This window comes from Artemia franciscana, chromosome 11 (genome assembly GCF_032884065.1).
Source record: "Artemia franciscana chromosome 11, ASM3288406v1, whole genome shotgun sequence".
Lineage (NCBI taxonomy): Eukaryota > Metazoa > Arthropoda > Branchiopoda > Anostraca > Artemiidae > Artemia > Artemia franciscana.
In genome coordinates, this window is record NC_088873.1 from 17,819,110 (window position 1) to 17,835,911 (window position 16,802).

At 32.9% G+C, this 16,802-nt stretch overlaps 1 protein-coding gene across 1 annotated transcript in view; it reads left to right on the forward strand.

Moving 5' to 3' along the window:
* The window catches only part of LOC136032560 (CD109 antigen-like), a 211,190-nt gene that overhangs the window by 138,929 nt on the left and 55,459 nt on the right, over nucleotides 1-16,802 (forward strand). The window contains exons 11-16 of the mRNA XM_065712830.1: nucleotides 316-504; nucleotides 2,059-2,246; nucleotides 4,231-4,388; nucleotides 5,826-5,938; nucleotides 9,454-9,624; nucleotides 12,914-13,144. Of these exons, the coding sequence (XP_065568902.1) occupies nucleotides 316-504; nucleotides 2,059-2,246; nucleotides 4,231-4,388; nucleotides 5,826-5,938; nucleotides 9,454-9,624; nucleotides 12,914-13,144 (1,050 nt within the window). The remainder of the gene's footprint in view (nucleotides 1-315; nucleotides 505-2,058; nucleotides 2,247-4,230; nucleotides 4,389-5,825; nucleotides 5,939-9,453; nucleotides 9,625-12,913; nucleotides 13,145-16,802) is intronic.

Sequence of the window (16,802 nt, forward strand, 5' to 3'; positions counted from 1 at the left end):
TCCTCATTAATTTACATCTTTATTGACTTTCAGTTATAAATCGTCAGATTTTATCAATTGTTAACACTAAATAGTATCCTGCCATAAATTTAAGTAACCCATACCGTAATTGGAATGTACTAGGCGCTTAGTCACAGCATGTTTTAAAAACAATCCTTAATGTTTTTTAAACATCTTCAAATAGACGTTTTTAGAATAAATCTTCAAATATTTTACAAGTGTAATATGAATTTTTTGGTAGTTGTACACTCGTTTATCAATATAAAATAGGTTATAAGAAAGGGATATGTTTAGTTTACCTTTTTTCGTTTACAGATAATGTCAAAGGGATTGCTGCTGCTTTCAGAACAGTTAAGCCACGGTCAGACTGGCGTAACTACTTTTGCTGTCCCAGTTGGTCGCCATATGGCTCCATCATTTCAAGTCATTGTTGATTGTAAAATGAAAGGGAAACATTATGGTGATTCTATAACTGTTCCAATTGAAGAGTTTACAACTTACAAGGTTAGATGGTGTTACTGGTTCTTACGATTTTCAACAAATAGCTATTTATTTTTTTCGAGGATTGATCTATAGGTAGGGTGGAATTAAAGAGTTTATAATATAAACAGAATGTCAAAATATGTTGTTTAACAGCAGAGGGTTCTTTGTACAAGAGCATATGAGAAGCTGAATTGTTTTTACACACAAAATGAGGCTCTGACGGGTCTGAAATGACGATATTTGATGAAAAGGACGAAAAAGTAGATATGTTTGATGCAACTATATGTAGAATTCTTTAATTAATATACATAATGATTAAAAGAAAAAAAATTTTCTTGAATAAATCGTTTTACAGCCATATTTAGCCTACTTTTTAAACATATTTTATTTATTCAACATGGCTGTTTATCATCAATATCTTCAATAAAAAATTGAAAGTTCTTGTTTTAAATTTTCTAATATGCTGCACTCTATGTAGATTTATGTTCAGCCGACATTAATAGGTTTCAGCAAGCAACTAAAATTTGTAGCAATGTGATTTACTGTTTAAGATTTCAAATTTTGCAGCAAATGTGTTATTTTGCAACACCTTGTCTTGATATCTCTGGTTTTAAGAAGAAAAAAGTACATTGTTCAGTAAAAACCTGGCTAATTAGCAGGATATATTTAGATAGTGTCTTTGGATATTTGTTATCAGTACAGAAATGTTTAAGTAACCTGGAAGTGATGATATTAAATGTCGATCCTTTATACCCTCTACTCAGACAATTTACTTAGATCCCATCCTAGATAATATGTGTCAGGGGGGGGGGATTTGTCTTATATCCAATCTAACTTTTGATAAAATTTCACTCTAAAGGTCAAGTCCCTGTCCAACCATGTACACATAGATCTATTGGATAAGGTAATTCATTTTGGGGGGAGAGAGGAGGGGGAAGCTACTTAAAAAAAGTAAAAACAGGTAAATTTATAAAACATGGTAATGTGTGGAAGATCTGAGAAATACCCAAATTTAGAAATACACAGGCCTTGTGGCCCCTCACCTGCTCCTGAATTGCATCCACGAGTATCCAGCCTCGAAATTGCTGTTCTAAAGTCAGCTAAAAAAAAAAGTATTCATGCAGCATTGTTGTTGCAAGATAAGTTAGAGTTCAAACCAAAATCAGCATTCGATGTATATGTATTGCTTAGTTAATTTGTCAGGCTTACTTCTCCCTCTCACCTTTGACAAACTAATGACAATAAAGTGTAAACCTAATATACGCCAAACCAGTCTGATTTCCATGAAGATAATATGGTAAGGTTTGACACTAAGGAGGTAAGCCTCCTGGATGGTGACTAAAATTCTATGAGAACTTTTAACAAAATTGTTTCCAAGATCCAGATTTTCTTACGTAAACAGTCGGTTTAAATGACCTAATCTATAAAAACCTATCTCTTGACTTGGCTATATCTTGAATCGGGCACAAAATAGTTTTTTAAGAAATGCCTTATTTACGCATTTTTCTTAACCTCGCGGCTATTTAATACTTTTTAATGATCTTTTTCTCGCTTATCTTTTTTTTCTCTTACTAGATGAACGTGACGCTAAATCCGATAAGAGATCATAGCAAAAAAACGGTACAAGTGATAACTAGGACGGAAGTTGGGGCGTTTTCTGCAGTTGCTGTTCTTCGACAGTTGCAACGGGAGGAGCAAGGACATTTTCTTTTTTCAAAGGGAAAGGTGACGAGAGCACTTCTCGACTTGGAGGCAGTACCAGGGTAAGCGCAATCAGAAATAAAGAAGTGACATTAAATCCGCAGCAGAACCTGCTTTATATTTATAGCATCGCAAGTTCTACATTCATCAAAGACTGTGAGAAGGTGATTTGGAACATTGTCAATTGAACTTCACACTTTTTCTTTATATTTAGAAAATAAATAATTGACCTAATCTTTTTCTTTCTTCTTAATCTTATTCTTTTTCTTTATATTTAGAAAATAAATGATTGACCTAATCTACCAGAGTTCTGGTGAAAAACCATATTTGTGACAAGTGGCTGATAGGTTCTTTAAAAAAAAATCGGATCTTCGGTACCCGGGACGGTGCTCTTTGTAAACAAAAAATCTAGGTAACAGTTCGGAATTGGGACTAAAAGGCATCTAAAGTTGGGATAGTAGCTTGGTAATTCACCCTAAAAAAGCTTATCTCAGTTCTGACCATTTTTTGTGATTGAGTTCGAAGGGTTGGGGGGAAAATTTTTCGTTTATTAGATGGCTGTTGATATTCCTAAGCACAAAAATTAGCAATCAGAATACCCAATTTTAGGTATCATCAAATGTACTGTGTATTGAAATTAGCCAGTCACGGGCTTGATTGTAGATCTATAGAGTCCCAAAGTGGGCACGGAAGCAACGACTTCAGTTTTACCGTCAAATATGCACACAGTTTCAGGATTTTTAGGGAATAAAGAGCGTTTCTTATATTAACAGCCGAACTATAATAATAGTGTATTTTTTGGCAAAAAATCCTTCAATTATTTGCAGGAAGCCTTTTAGACAAATCTGGGGGAGGAAAGGGACTGGCCTAGTCTCTTCAAATTGTTTGAGTGTATATTGATAATACCGTTTGTAAGCCATTCTCAATATATTTGATACAAAAAGACCTCTAGGATTTAGTTTAAATGGTAACACTAGCTATGGTAGAAAAAACATATTTTATTTGCCACATGCTGATGACCGACAGAAAAAGATTGAAAGTAGAGTATTTTCTTCTCCTGAAAATTTCACATTTTCTATATAGGAAAATTAGCTCATTTTAGCTAATTCAGAAATCTCACTATGACTCGCCGTTACCGTATTAAAGTCTGATATTACGGAGGGAGTAAAAGGAAAATTAATTTAATTTGTAGTGCGATGATGGTAATTATTTTGGTCAGAGGTCTTATTTATTTTTATAAGAAAGCAGTACTATTCTTAAAATTAGAGGAAAGTATTTTATTGTCGATGACAACAGTCGATATTTTGCATTAACATCCGAATGTTCCCTCTTTTTAGGCAAATTTGCGCGGTTTATCTTGAATCTGGAAAAAAAGAGCGGACACATAGAAATTCTGGCTATCCACCTTTTTAAAATATGGGTTTTGTTTTAGTTTTTCTAATTCCTATCCCATGGAAAACTTGATTTGTCAGTTGTGTTTATTTTAGAAAACTCAAAACTTTTTTACTCTATTAAGTATTTTCTTTCGTTGTGCTGTCCTTTGTTATTTCGTAGAAAAAGTATAACGCTGTAGAATGTAAAAAAATTAGCATAGTTTCTAAAAATAAAAAAAAGTTTAAAAACAACACCATTTTAAGGTGATTTGGCTTTTTTCTTATTGATTTTCCGTTGAATTCCAAAGCTTTTCATTGGAATTTACAGTAATTGAATATATACTCGCAAATACAACTCCAAAATATACACCAATAACGTATGAATACCGATGGTCCTATGGCACAATTTATTTTACGCTTATCTATTTTAAAAGGTAAGTTCGAAAAAGACTTTTTAGATAAACAATGTCCTTTGTAGTATCTTCTTATCTAATTGTGTAAGGGAAATTCAGCGACAAGAAGGATATTTGTGAACAAGCAAGCTTTGTTTAATAAATAAGTGAAAAATAAAGAAAGTGCAGAAAACCACATTTTCATGACATACTTTACATTGAATTTTATTGAATTTTTCAATTTTTCAGTTTTATTTTTATTGAATTTTTCCCAATTTCAGGGCAATTCCAGAGATCTTCCTTGAAGCTGATAGAAATGGGGTTTATACTCCAAAACTACGGTTGTTCCCATCAAAAAATGCAGATTCGGATTACAGTTCATTCTTGGATAATTCGGGTATTTCACATGTTTCAGCAGATGGGATAAGCGGATTTTCAGGTAGGAGCTTTGAATTGGTTTGAAATGAATTTAAATGAATTTGAAAATTTTCTCAATACACAAATGCTACACTAGCGTAGCACATAAAATTGCATTAGTTGCATCTTCATATTGATAGCTGTAGTAGCTCGGGGCCGTGATTCACTGTGATTCACAGTGATTCCGGCTAAAAGTAAAATTTTTTTTTTTTTTTTGATTTGAGAGATGGAGATTGAAAAAAAACAAATAAAGGATTCTTAGACAGATTGTTTTAATTTTAATCAAAATAACACCCTGTTCTAACATATCTCTGTTTAGGAAAAAAAATCCACCTTTATAGTCAACCGTTCTTCAGTTTAGAATTGCTTGAATGGAAAGTATTTTCAATTATATTGCACAAATTTTTATGGTAAAGCCCTATCTAAGTGCAAAAACGGGTAAATATTCTGTGTTGTAACTAAAATAATCCTAAGTTGTTACTTCTTGTATTTTTCTCTAATTTTTTACGATTTTTACTATTTTTATATTTTACTTTTTTAATATTTTTCTACTATTTTTCTGCCTTTTTTTTATCGTTCCAACGCTGTTTAGTCTCTGTCTCTGTGCTTGTTTGTCTTACTCTGTGTGTTTGCATGTGTTTTTATCTCTCTTTCACCGTGCCTGTGTTCTGACTCTGTATTTGCCTGTCTTTATGTTTTTGTGCCTGACTGGGTGTGTTTGTGTGTTTTTGCTTTCTCTCTCACCATGCTCGTGTGTCTGGCTGTATATTTGCCTGTCCCGGTGTCTGTCTCTGTGTGTTTATGTTTGACCCTGGAGCCCTGAGGCACTAGAGCCCTGATTACAGGCTTAGCGTGAGCAATACTTTCCAAATAAGAAATAACCATTTTCCCAAATAGTTTTATTGTGGCATGGGGGTACCTCTGTCATAAAACCTATTCTTTTACGTGAACAGATCTTCCTTCCATTCAATCTTTTACACAACCAGTCTTTCGTAGATTCAGCTGGTTTTCTCTTATCTTAGTTGGTTTCAAAGATGTCAAAAGATGATAAAAATTTCGTTTTTGTCTCAAAATCTGACATATTTTAATTCTCTCTCAGAGAAAGTATTTGGAAATTAATCTTTGGATTTTCAAAGTCGTTTAGTCATATCATAGATTTTGCAAATTATTCACCAGGCAAACCAATAGTCTTTAATAACGGTATAAGAAGTCGAAATAAATTTTTAATTTTCTTTAATCCCCTGAAAGTGTTATGTTATGTAACTTACACCTTTTGACGCAAAACTTAGAGTTAGATTCAGTATAAAAAAATATAAGAATCATATTTGAGACAACCTCTAAGAAATTTTTAGTAATCACAGTCTGAATTCGTATCTTACCAACGCTAGGCTATATCTCTGGTTTCAGGACTAGCGGAAGCTACTTTAGTAGCGTGTTTTAAGTACGATTTTTTTTCAAGGTTGTCCAGAAAGTACAATTGATAGCTGCCAGAAGACACTTTCAAGATTCCGTGACTTTCGAATACTAGATGAAATTAACGATTTTCGATTCGCTCGCTTAAATAGACATTCGGTACGTGTCCTATTTTCAGAATAAAAAACAAAATGTCGAAATTGTGTGATTGTGTTCATTAACACAAAAATAAGCACTGCTGTTAGCCTTTCTAGCACACAAGAAAGTGACCTAGTTTAGGATCACACGCTGTTCCTCCGTGTGTTATAATAAGAAAACGATTAAGCCCACATACTACTTGGCTGTTAAAACCAATTCAGTGTTAAAACCCTCAATAGAAATTTAACTTGGTGTTTTTATCAGGATTAAAACAGGATTTCTAGTAAAAAGTAATCGGAATCTGGAAAAATATAAAAAAAGATATTCTAAGGAGTTAAATTTGCGACGAAGAAAAATAGAACGTGGCTTTTACTTAGACATTAGTTTCTCACGAGAGAGATAAAACTGAATAAACTATTTTCAGCTTAATTTAAGAAAACTGAATAAACTATTTTCAGCTGAATTAAGAAAACTGAATGAACTATTTTCAGCTGAATTAAGAAAACTGATTAAACTATTTTCAGCTGAATTAAGAAAACTGTAAACTATTTTCAGCTGAATTAAGAAAACTGAATAAACTATTTTCAGCTGAATTAAGAAAACTGTAAACTATTTTCAGCTGAATTAAGAAAACTGAATAAACTATTTTCAGCTGAATTAAGAAAACTGAATAAACTATTTTCAGCTGAATTAAGAAAACTGAATAAACTATTTTCAGCTGAATTAAGAAAACTGAATAAACTATTGAGGCTTGAGTTAATGGATTTTAGTGGATGAAAGGCCATGGCTCAACACTACTAATGCTTATCTGACTGTAATGTAAGATAATGTTTGATCTTTGATGACGAATCGAATATTTAAATGATGATTTTAGTTCGTGAATTGTTTAGTTAGTGAATTGTGAATGTTTAGTTAGTGCTCAAGGCAGAAACAATTTTTGAATCTCTGTAAGATGTGTTTGTGATAAGGTTAATTTTCATATAACGAGAAACAGTATTTATAAATTGAATTCGCCTTTCAACTATGTCATTCATAATATCCATATTCATCAATTCACTAACTAAAATCATCATTTAAATATTCGATTCGTCATCAAAGATCAAACATATTCGTTCTAGGGTTGTAAATTTTTGGAAAAAGCTAAAAATAGATGTTCGGGTAATAACACTCGATTAAATCTTTCTATGTCTCCATAGGGACTAAAACCAAGTTGCTTTGTTGAAAAACTTGTTATCAAACTCAAAATAGTCACCTTTGAAGACCTTCTAGCTTTGTTTAGGTAATAGTGCGCATAAGGAGATACTCCATTTTCAAATATAAAATTGAATCTGGATTTTTTCTAAATAATGGTCCGTAGCGTGTAATAAGTAAATCCTTTTATTTTAGGAATTTACGTAGTTTTGTTAATCCTGTTATTTCAATCCAGTTATTTTAATCCTGTTGTTTTAAATAAGTAAACCCTGTTATTTTAGGAATTTACGAGTAATTTTGTTAATCCTGTTACTTAAATAAGTAAATCCTGTTATTTTAGCAATTAACGAGTAATTTTAAGAATTTACGTATAACATTCTTAAATTGAATGCATATAGCGCACTTCGGCATTAGTTTAAAATTTATACGGGAGGCTTAGACTTCTAAACCAGTTCATTAGTTTAAGGAATAGTGAAGATGGTGGAATTCTAATGCTAGCTAAGCTAAACCCGCTTGGTATGCAAGCTCCCAAAGCAAGAGAATGCGCATGTGCAATGTAGTTCCATTAGCGGTATGTTATACTTCTTGGGTGATTGTAAATACATTTTTTTGTAAAAGTGCAAAAAAATCCAATCAGGGATATATCACTTTCCCTAGTAGCAGTATGCTCTCTATCAGGAAAGACTGTTTTGTTTTAATATGCTATGATATGCTATTTATGTTATAACACTTGTTTCATATGTTTTAAATTTTCAATAAATTCATCTCATCTAATTTATCAGTCATTAATCACATGAGCAAAGAGAAACTCACGTACGTTCAAGGCCTTGCAGAGATATAGCGATCAGATTCTACAAAATATGAATGAAGTATAAACTTTAAAACAAGTTTTAGTTGATTTTTAGTTTTTAGCCCCACTAAAACAAAGCTAATGCGGGATTATTTTAGTAAAGAGTAAACCTCTTTGGAATAACAACTTAAATGATTCTGTTAAATAAATAGAAAGAGCTAACCGATACTCGGTATCAATACTAAAATGCTGATATGACCAGATGTTATATCAAAGTTTTGATATTATCAGAATATATCAATATTTTTGATACCCAGTAATTTGTATTGTGCATAATCAATTTGCAAAATTCTACTGTAAGAAGAAGGTGTATTGCAGTCTTGGGTGACATCTGCTAAAGTTGTCGGCGTCACAAAACCCTGACTACAGTTAAGAACAGTTATATTCATATTTTAATATATGTAATATTTATCGATTAACAACTCAAGCTTTATAATGACCTATCTAGAACACATATGGATTAATACCAAAATTATCATTACATTTGGGAAGTATCGATTAACAAAGCTTTTAAAGTATTGCCCAGCTCTATATGTAGGTAGTAGTATTACCTTGAAATAATTCTCTAAGAGCTCTCATATGTTTTCCAGATTCATACTAGATGTTCTAGCCTCAATTTTGGTATAAGGAAATAACGCTACTCTTTTTATCGAACATAAGAATTTGGCCATTAATTTTTATTTCTGGCGAAAAAGTATTTTTCTTTTTTTTTGCCAGAATGAAATGCGCTGGAAATAGAGCCGATGGTTGGTTTGAATTATTATGATGAAGAGCCTTTTTCTCTCCTTTTTTGAAAAAAAAAATCAAAATTTATTTCTAAAATAATAAAATTATGATTAAGTAAAATAAAAGCATTAGACAGATACAAATTTACTGAAATGTAAGATTTGAAATGAAAGGACAAAAATACATGAACCTTTTCTTAATGTATGCCTGTCAGGGGATTATAAAAAACATATGCTTAAATGTTCAAGTTTAAACTTCACGGTTTAAAGTAATATTTCAAAGTATGCTAATACTAAACCATATTAACAATATACTCATTGTCCTTAAGCAAATAATAATTAATGAATGACCTAATTATTAAGACTTCTATATAGATAAATTAAATAGTTGGATTACAAACTATTTAGTTATAATTAGTTATAATTATTTATATTATATTTAGAATTTACGTATTCTTACATAATTACGTAATTCTTACGTAGATATTACGTAATTCTTATATTTATATATATATTATATTTATATTATTATTTATATATTATATTAAAATTATTTATATATATTTATATTTATATTATATATTATATTATATTATTTATATTATATTATATTTTTATTATATTTTATTATATTATATTTAGTTATAATTAATATTTAGTTATAATTAGCATTAATCAATAACTAATAATAAATTCAAAAATTATCAGTAAATAATAATGAATAATTATAACAATAGTTTGAACCATTGTTATTTTTTTTTATTATTTAGGATTTCTATGATCCTGCTGACGGGGATTGGCTGTGGTATGATATTCCAGTTTCCGACGATGGAATTGAATTTGCTGTCAAAGGAGTTGCTAAGGCTGATGATACCTGGTTTGCAGAGGGATTTTCCGTTCACCCAGAACATGGCCTTGCGTTTATGGATGGCTTGGCAGAGGTACTTTACAATTATATACAGGGTGTTTCACTTATCTTGAAAATACTAAAGAATTAGAAAAATAAGGGATATATGGGATTGTTTTTCTTGTTTTTGCTATCTTACAATAAGAAATAGAACATTGCAATAATATTCTCAGCATCTTGAGGCAGATTTAAGGGCATAAGAATGTTTTCCTTGGGGGGGGGGGGGTTCTCAGCACCCTCTTTATGGGAGGATGTTTGTCACTTTAAATTTTCATATAACCCTTTTTATATGCTTATTTGTTTCGAGAACCTTGAATTAAACATAATCCATCAGGAGTATAGTACCATCATCCCCTTCAGGTGGCGCAACAGGTGACTCCAAAATTTCAAACTGCATACCCTAACAATCTCAGTGCAATTCTAAATGAACAATAAAACATAATAATATATCTTAATCTTTTTTCCTAAAGTGCTCTGAATAGAAGTTACAGGTCGCACGTGTATGAACAAGAGAAAATACCTTACGTTCACATACAATATTATACAACAGCTTTGTGTGGATCAGTGTTGTGTTTCATCATGACATTGGATATTATTCGTAATAAAAAGAATTTTGTTTATCAGGTGTGACTTTCTTTTACTTGCTTTTTCCTTGTTTTATTTTCTTTTTTTTCCTTTTTGAAGCTTCCAGATATGAAGCCGAAATATTCAGATTTTTAATAGTATGTACTTATTTATTTCAGTTTTACACTGTTTGAATGAAAAGTATTACCCTTTATTATATTTATACTTAATTTTAACTATTACTGGTATTTGACATACATATGTGAGTTTAACTGGTCACAAACCTATCAAAAGGCTTATTTTTAATGTGACCTTCAAATGATTGTACTGAAGCATTTAAAAGAAATTTTTTGGAAAAAAATGCTTCATTTTTTGCCGCAGGTATAATAGATCAAAGAAATGTGACGATTACTTATGATAAAAAGAAAATCTTTAAAATTAAATAGCCTAGAAAAAGAAGGATAATTTCAGCCAGTCAATAGGAAAAGAAACGAAAATGACAAAAGCAGATATTTTAGAAAGGACCTTCTCCTAGCCGTCTTCAGTGATAAAAAAAAAAAAAGAAAAAATAATATAGAATAAAAACTAAGATTTTGAAATAAACTCGAACAGAGTAGAAGAAACACATAAGAGGTACCTGTGTGTCCAAGAATTTATTTTGTTAAACTTACACCCAAGAACAACGAACATTCAAAAAAAATTACCGCTTCCATCACGGTTACTAAAATATGTATATTTTAGTATATTTGAGTATATTGAGTATAATTTTGGGGGGCAATTCTACTTGACCTAGACAGAGTTTATGCTCTCAAGTTTCTATGCTAACTTCATGGGTTATTGCAACCCTATTGCTTCTGCATGAATCACAACATACCTCTGCATGAATCACAACATACCTCTGCATGAATCACAACATAATCACAATATACATCACGGTTACTACCAAAATAAACGGCACACTCTGCATATATAATAGCTCTCTTCCTCAAAGAAAAAAAAAGTAGAAATATTTCAGATGGTGAGAATTGAAACAGGAAATAAGAAAACAAGGGAAAATTTTCCTCGCCAACGAAATCTTATAAACAAAAGCTTATTCACTTAATCTTCTGTATTTCAAACAGTTTGCGGTAAAGAACTGTAACTAAGGAGCAGCTCAACTGAATAGTAACCGTAACTCGTTGTTACTATTGATAAAAACGATACAAAACGGTGTTTCGATATCATTAGATAAATCAAAAGAATTAGCTTATTGTGCTGATTCCAAATATATGTGATTTATCGATTTTAGTATTACCCATCAAAAGTTGCGAGCCTGAGAAAATTTGCCTGATTTTCGAAAAGGGGGAAACACACCCTATAAAATAAGGAATTTTAACGAAATCAAACCATCAGATTCAGCGTATCGGAGAACCCTGCTGAAGAAGTATCAAGCTACTATACAGAAATATGTGGAATTTCGCATTTTTTTCTTAAAAAAATTACGAATGCGTGTTTATTTGCTGTTTTTTATTTCAGCAGTGTTCGTACTAAAATAGTGGCCCATGAGGATCGGGAAAGCTGCATTCGCACGAAAAATAAATTTCTAGTGTCCTGTTTAAGTGACCAAAAAGATTAGAGGGAAACTAACCCCCTTCCAACGCCTATTTTTCCACAAAATTGTTCGATCAAAATTTTGAGATAGTCATTCTGTTCGGAATAGTTGAATCCCCCAATAACTGTGTATTTAGGGGTAACATGACACAGCTCTTGGGGAGACACCTGTAAGTTATGAAATCTTATTATTTCTTGCGGATAGCATTTGTCATTGGGAAGTATACTGATTTTTTTTGGGGGGGGGATGTTGTACTTGGGTTGAGTTTCCATGGGGAGAATCTTCCGTTGGAAGGAAGAATTCTCCGTGAGTGAACTTCAAGGGCAAATTTTCAGTAGGGGGATTTGACACAATTCCTTTACTACATTCTTTTTACTTGTCTTACTTTCTCTTTCCCAACTCAATTTTGCATGTGAAGTATAATAACCTTTTTTAAAAGTTCTAAAAAAAGAATCAAAAGTATTTTACAACCAACTTTGTTGAAGTTGAAATATCTAGTTAAAACCTAGGAAATTATGACTTTAAGACTATTATTTTGTGTTTTCAATAAAAGAAAAATGCAAATTTTTGACATTCCTGGGATTTCTAAGGGGTAGCAGGTTTCATATTTAACAAGCATAGCGATTATTTTGAGAGACAATTGGCTTTTTCTTTTTACTAAAAACAATTTACTTTTCACATATTTCTGCAGTGATATACCTTAATACATCATTAAGAAACACTTATAGTAGAAACTACAAGTATATGGTAGAAAGCATAATTGTAGTTTTATAGTATCAGTAAAAAGTATATCGTTCTAAAAGTATATCAGTAAAAAGTATTAAAGTAGAAAGTATATAATAGAAGGAAAAGTAGAAGTAAAAAGTATAATCTAAAAAATAAGTCAAGTTTAGCAGAATTTAAACTACAAAAGCATTAAGAATTCTCTTCCACAAAATTATCGAAAATCAACATTTGTTTTTAAATCACAAGTATTCCACGACTATGGCTTTGGAAATTTCTAGATATAAGTTTAAAATATATGATTTTGTTTCTTTAAGAAACATCATTCAATAGTTTGAATCAAGTTCACGCAGCTTTCAGAAATTTCTGTAATTCAGCAAAGTGTATATAGTAATTTATTTAACATTCAACAAGTATATTTATTTTACTTTGCTTTTTCTTATAGACAACGAGCAATCCACCTTTCTATATTTTTCTCCATGGACCTACTTCAATCCGTCGCGGAGAGACACCTAGCGTTAAAGGGGTTATTATTTCTAATTCTGATGAAACCTTGGACTGTTTGGTAAAAATAGAGGCCTCTGATGATTTTGGCGTAGCACAAGTTGAGGAAGGGGGGAATGTAGAGAGTTTTCGGCCAAGAGTTATACAAGGAGAAATACAGCATTATGTATCAGTAAATACTTCTCTTTTTCTACTTTGTTTTGCTTTACCATTATATACAGGTATTTGTTTTTTTGGATGTCTTTTGCTGGCAAAACAGCAAAATTAACATTAGAATTAGCTTTATTAGTTTTAGTTGTCTATCATTGTATTTTTTTTTTTCTGGTATCCTACTGTGTCCATTTGACTGCGCACTGACTAAAATACCAAATTTGCTGAAGATCTTTAACCTTTAACCTGCAGGGTGAAAAAAAGTTTCACTAACTGCAGTTTGGGGTTTGCGGGCCCCTACTTTTTAAAAATTCGAGAAAAGTACTGTTATAGTTTTATCCCAATTTGGCTTACAACATATTCAGATGTATCTGTTAGAAACACTAAAACACAAAAATAAATCCACTATTCATATTTGGGGCATTGGAACTTAGCATACATACATTTGTTTTGGCACTAACTGCGGGTATTCTTGAATTTTCTGTCCTTGCTTAGGGAGAAAATAGTGCAACGACCTTTTCGGTTATTGGAACCTGATAAAGATGCCTGGGGGCATTCTGAAAATCATGTATGGCTGTTGATCAAATTACGTAGTGCTCATGGGATCGTTTGGAGGGTTGCTCTGATCCTAAATTGCGGGTCGATGAGGTATGGTACTAGTTCTATCAGCATTTTTCTTCGGGTCAATTCTTTTTCTTGGGGTGTTGAGTAGCTCAGAATAACATTGACATTTACTCTTCCTATGTTCATGATAGCATGCCACACCTCCTAGGACCAAATTCTCATGCGGCGGCTAATTGTGTAACTACACCACTTTTGGTCTAGAAAGTTCACTCCATTTTTTGTTGCGTCGTATTTCATAATGAACTGCGGTTTACTACTCTCTTGTGTCGTCCTAGCCGAGTGGGTTGGTGCGCTGCATTCAGGATCCCTTGTCTGAGAGGACGCGGGTTCGAATCCCAGTGTACCCAATTCTTCAGTTTGGGACGGGGGTCAGTGGCGTGACTCTGTAAGCTTAGCCAGAGTCGACCCAGCTCTAAATGGGTACCTGGAGAAATCTGGGGAAGGTAAACAGGAAGGGTGTGCGAAAGTACAGGATGGCTGGCCCTCAACCCCCCCATTGCACTTCCTGGCTGAAGGGCCAAGAAACGGAGATCAGCACCGCCGGTACTGACTGTAAAGTCTAATGCCGTATCCTTTACCTTTTTTTTTTACCTTTTACTCTCTTGTGTAATTGCTGCTGAAAGTTGGATCGACTAAGCAAGAATTACCGCTTTTTTTTCTTTGGAACATACGACACCAGGTTTAGATGGTCTCTAAATCTGAAGATGTACGAGTTGGGTTCTCTTGTATGTCTAGAAAGGGGAGGGTGAATTTCTCTTTGTTTTTTTTTTTACCCAGTGCCTACTTTGGTCATTCCTAGGGGTCTGAGAATTTCAATGAGTTCCATGGATGTAAGCCAGTTGCTGGGTGCGATGTTTGGATTTTAGTCCTTCAAGAGATTGACAATGGTCATGTTCGAGTTGGAGCTGAAGCATTATGGATTTCCATTATAGCTATTTACTCTCTAGTGTAGACAAAGACACTAGATAGATTCAAGATCTCTAGACACTAAGTCTTGAGCCCATACGTTTTCGGTTTAGAACAAATTTACTTCTTGAATTTGCAACGTCCTCTAAATGCACCTAACGTTTCAACAACCATCGGTAAAATTCTAGTTTATTGACTTCTTGCTATCTCAGAAAAGGGTTAGGTTAGGAAAATGAAACTTTCAGGGATGGGTCTACTGGCTAAAGTATGTCCCGGGAAGTTATTTTGAAGTACCTACCTCCACTCCTTCTCCCTCTAGAGGGCCCTGACCTTTGATGACCTTCAAAAATATGTGTGTTATAAAAGTGAAACCTTGCAGAATAGACCTTCTGCTTGAATGAAGTACAACAAAATTGTTTTCAGCCTCACAACTTTGCTCAATCCAATTTATGAGGTTTTAAAGATATGTAAATACATTTCCTAAATTTTGAAAAAAAAACATTGATATGGCTCAGAATTCTACTCAAATAACAGGAATTGCATTTTCAGAACTAAATGCAGAAAAAAGCAACTGGTAACTGAAAATTAAGGTAAAATGCTGTTTAGTCAAAATTTCAAACCTGTCATGTAGGCAATTTCATTGGTGTTAAAAACGATCATCTCAAGGATCTTGGCTGTGACAAAAAGGTCCCGTGCCTTTTCAGGGGATTTTAGGTCTTTGTTCCCTCATGTGCCCTGTGAGACCTGAGACCTGGATCTCGTGCCTCCTTTGTAAGAAGTCTTTGACTTTTTTGTACCCCTACTCCGGTTTGTCAGTTGTTTCATAAGATATTCTAGCTATAAAGGGTCTTTTCCATCTCTGAAAACCAAGGAAATTAGAATTACGCAAAGAAATTAGCTAAAAAGTGTCCAGTAAAAATGAATATCCTCTCTTCTTGAATGTAAGACACTTAAATAAGTTGAAATGAAAGTAATTGTTCTGTAAACGGCTCGTAAAACTAAAGGTGATTTCTTTGCTAATCCACAAAAAAGTTACACAAGCTGCAGGATGGGTTCTGTCGGACCCCAGAACCCTGTATCTATGCACCTCTAAGTGATTTCAAGATGTTCTTTTGTCGGGGTTTAGAACTCAACTGGTCCGAAGAATACACGAGATGTCAGCCTCCTAGCACAACCCATTAGTACGAAATGGACAAAATATTAGAGCTGGGATCTCAGAAACCCCACCTTGCCAGTTAAGGATGAAGTCTTTCATTAGTATTTATCATTTTAGTATTGGGACTTATTACTAATTATCAGTATTAGTATAATTATCAGTATTGCTAAGATTCAAGTGTATTTCCGTGTGTACCTTACAGCGTCTAACCTACTGTACTCATGGCGGTGAAATGTGTTGCGCCAGTGTCTCACTGTGCTTTATTTTTTTTTCAGTATTACCATGTATCTACGTCAAGTTTATATTATTTCTTCCTGTGCCTATTAATGAAAACCTACTTTCCTCCAACTCCCTGTTTTTAGGAGAGCTAAAACTAATGGTTTTATCCAGACCCAAGGTCGTATCCCAGGGGGCATGGGTTTTGACTCCCACCTCCAAAACTGTTGCCCGACTCGTAGAAACGTAACAAAATACATATAAACAAATTCTGTTTGCGTTTTTTAAATTATTATTTTGTACCCCCCCCCCCCAAAAAAAAAAAATTCCCACCCCGAGCGAAAATCGTGGATACTCCCATGTCTTTGCCGTTACATTTTTTAAATGGTAGATGAAATAATAGTAATAACACCTAAATAATAAAACCCAGTGCCACCAATCCACGAAAACATAAGAGGGTGGTAAAGATTTTTTTGAATTTCTAATGAAGAATCGTATTCTAAAAAAATGTAAGCAAGCACTTTTACGATTTATTTGATAAGTAGGGTATTTTTCAAAACCTTTAGGAGGCAAACGTCCCTTCCCCTTATTGCCCTCCTCATTTGCACTCCTAATAAAAGCTCATGAAAAGAAAGTGAAGAGTTAGAGCTCTTTATTCATATAATCTTTCCCCGTTGTGATCTTTCATTTTAGCAGTCCATTATTTTTTTTTTCCTTTTTAATCGCATGTTCATTTATTTAGTCTTAAGAGTCCCAAAGACACCTAAAATTATGGCAT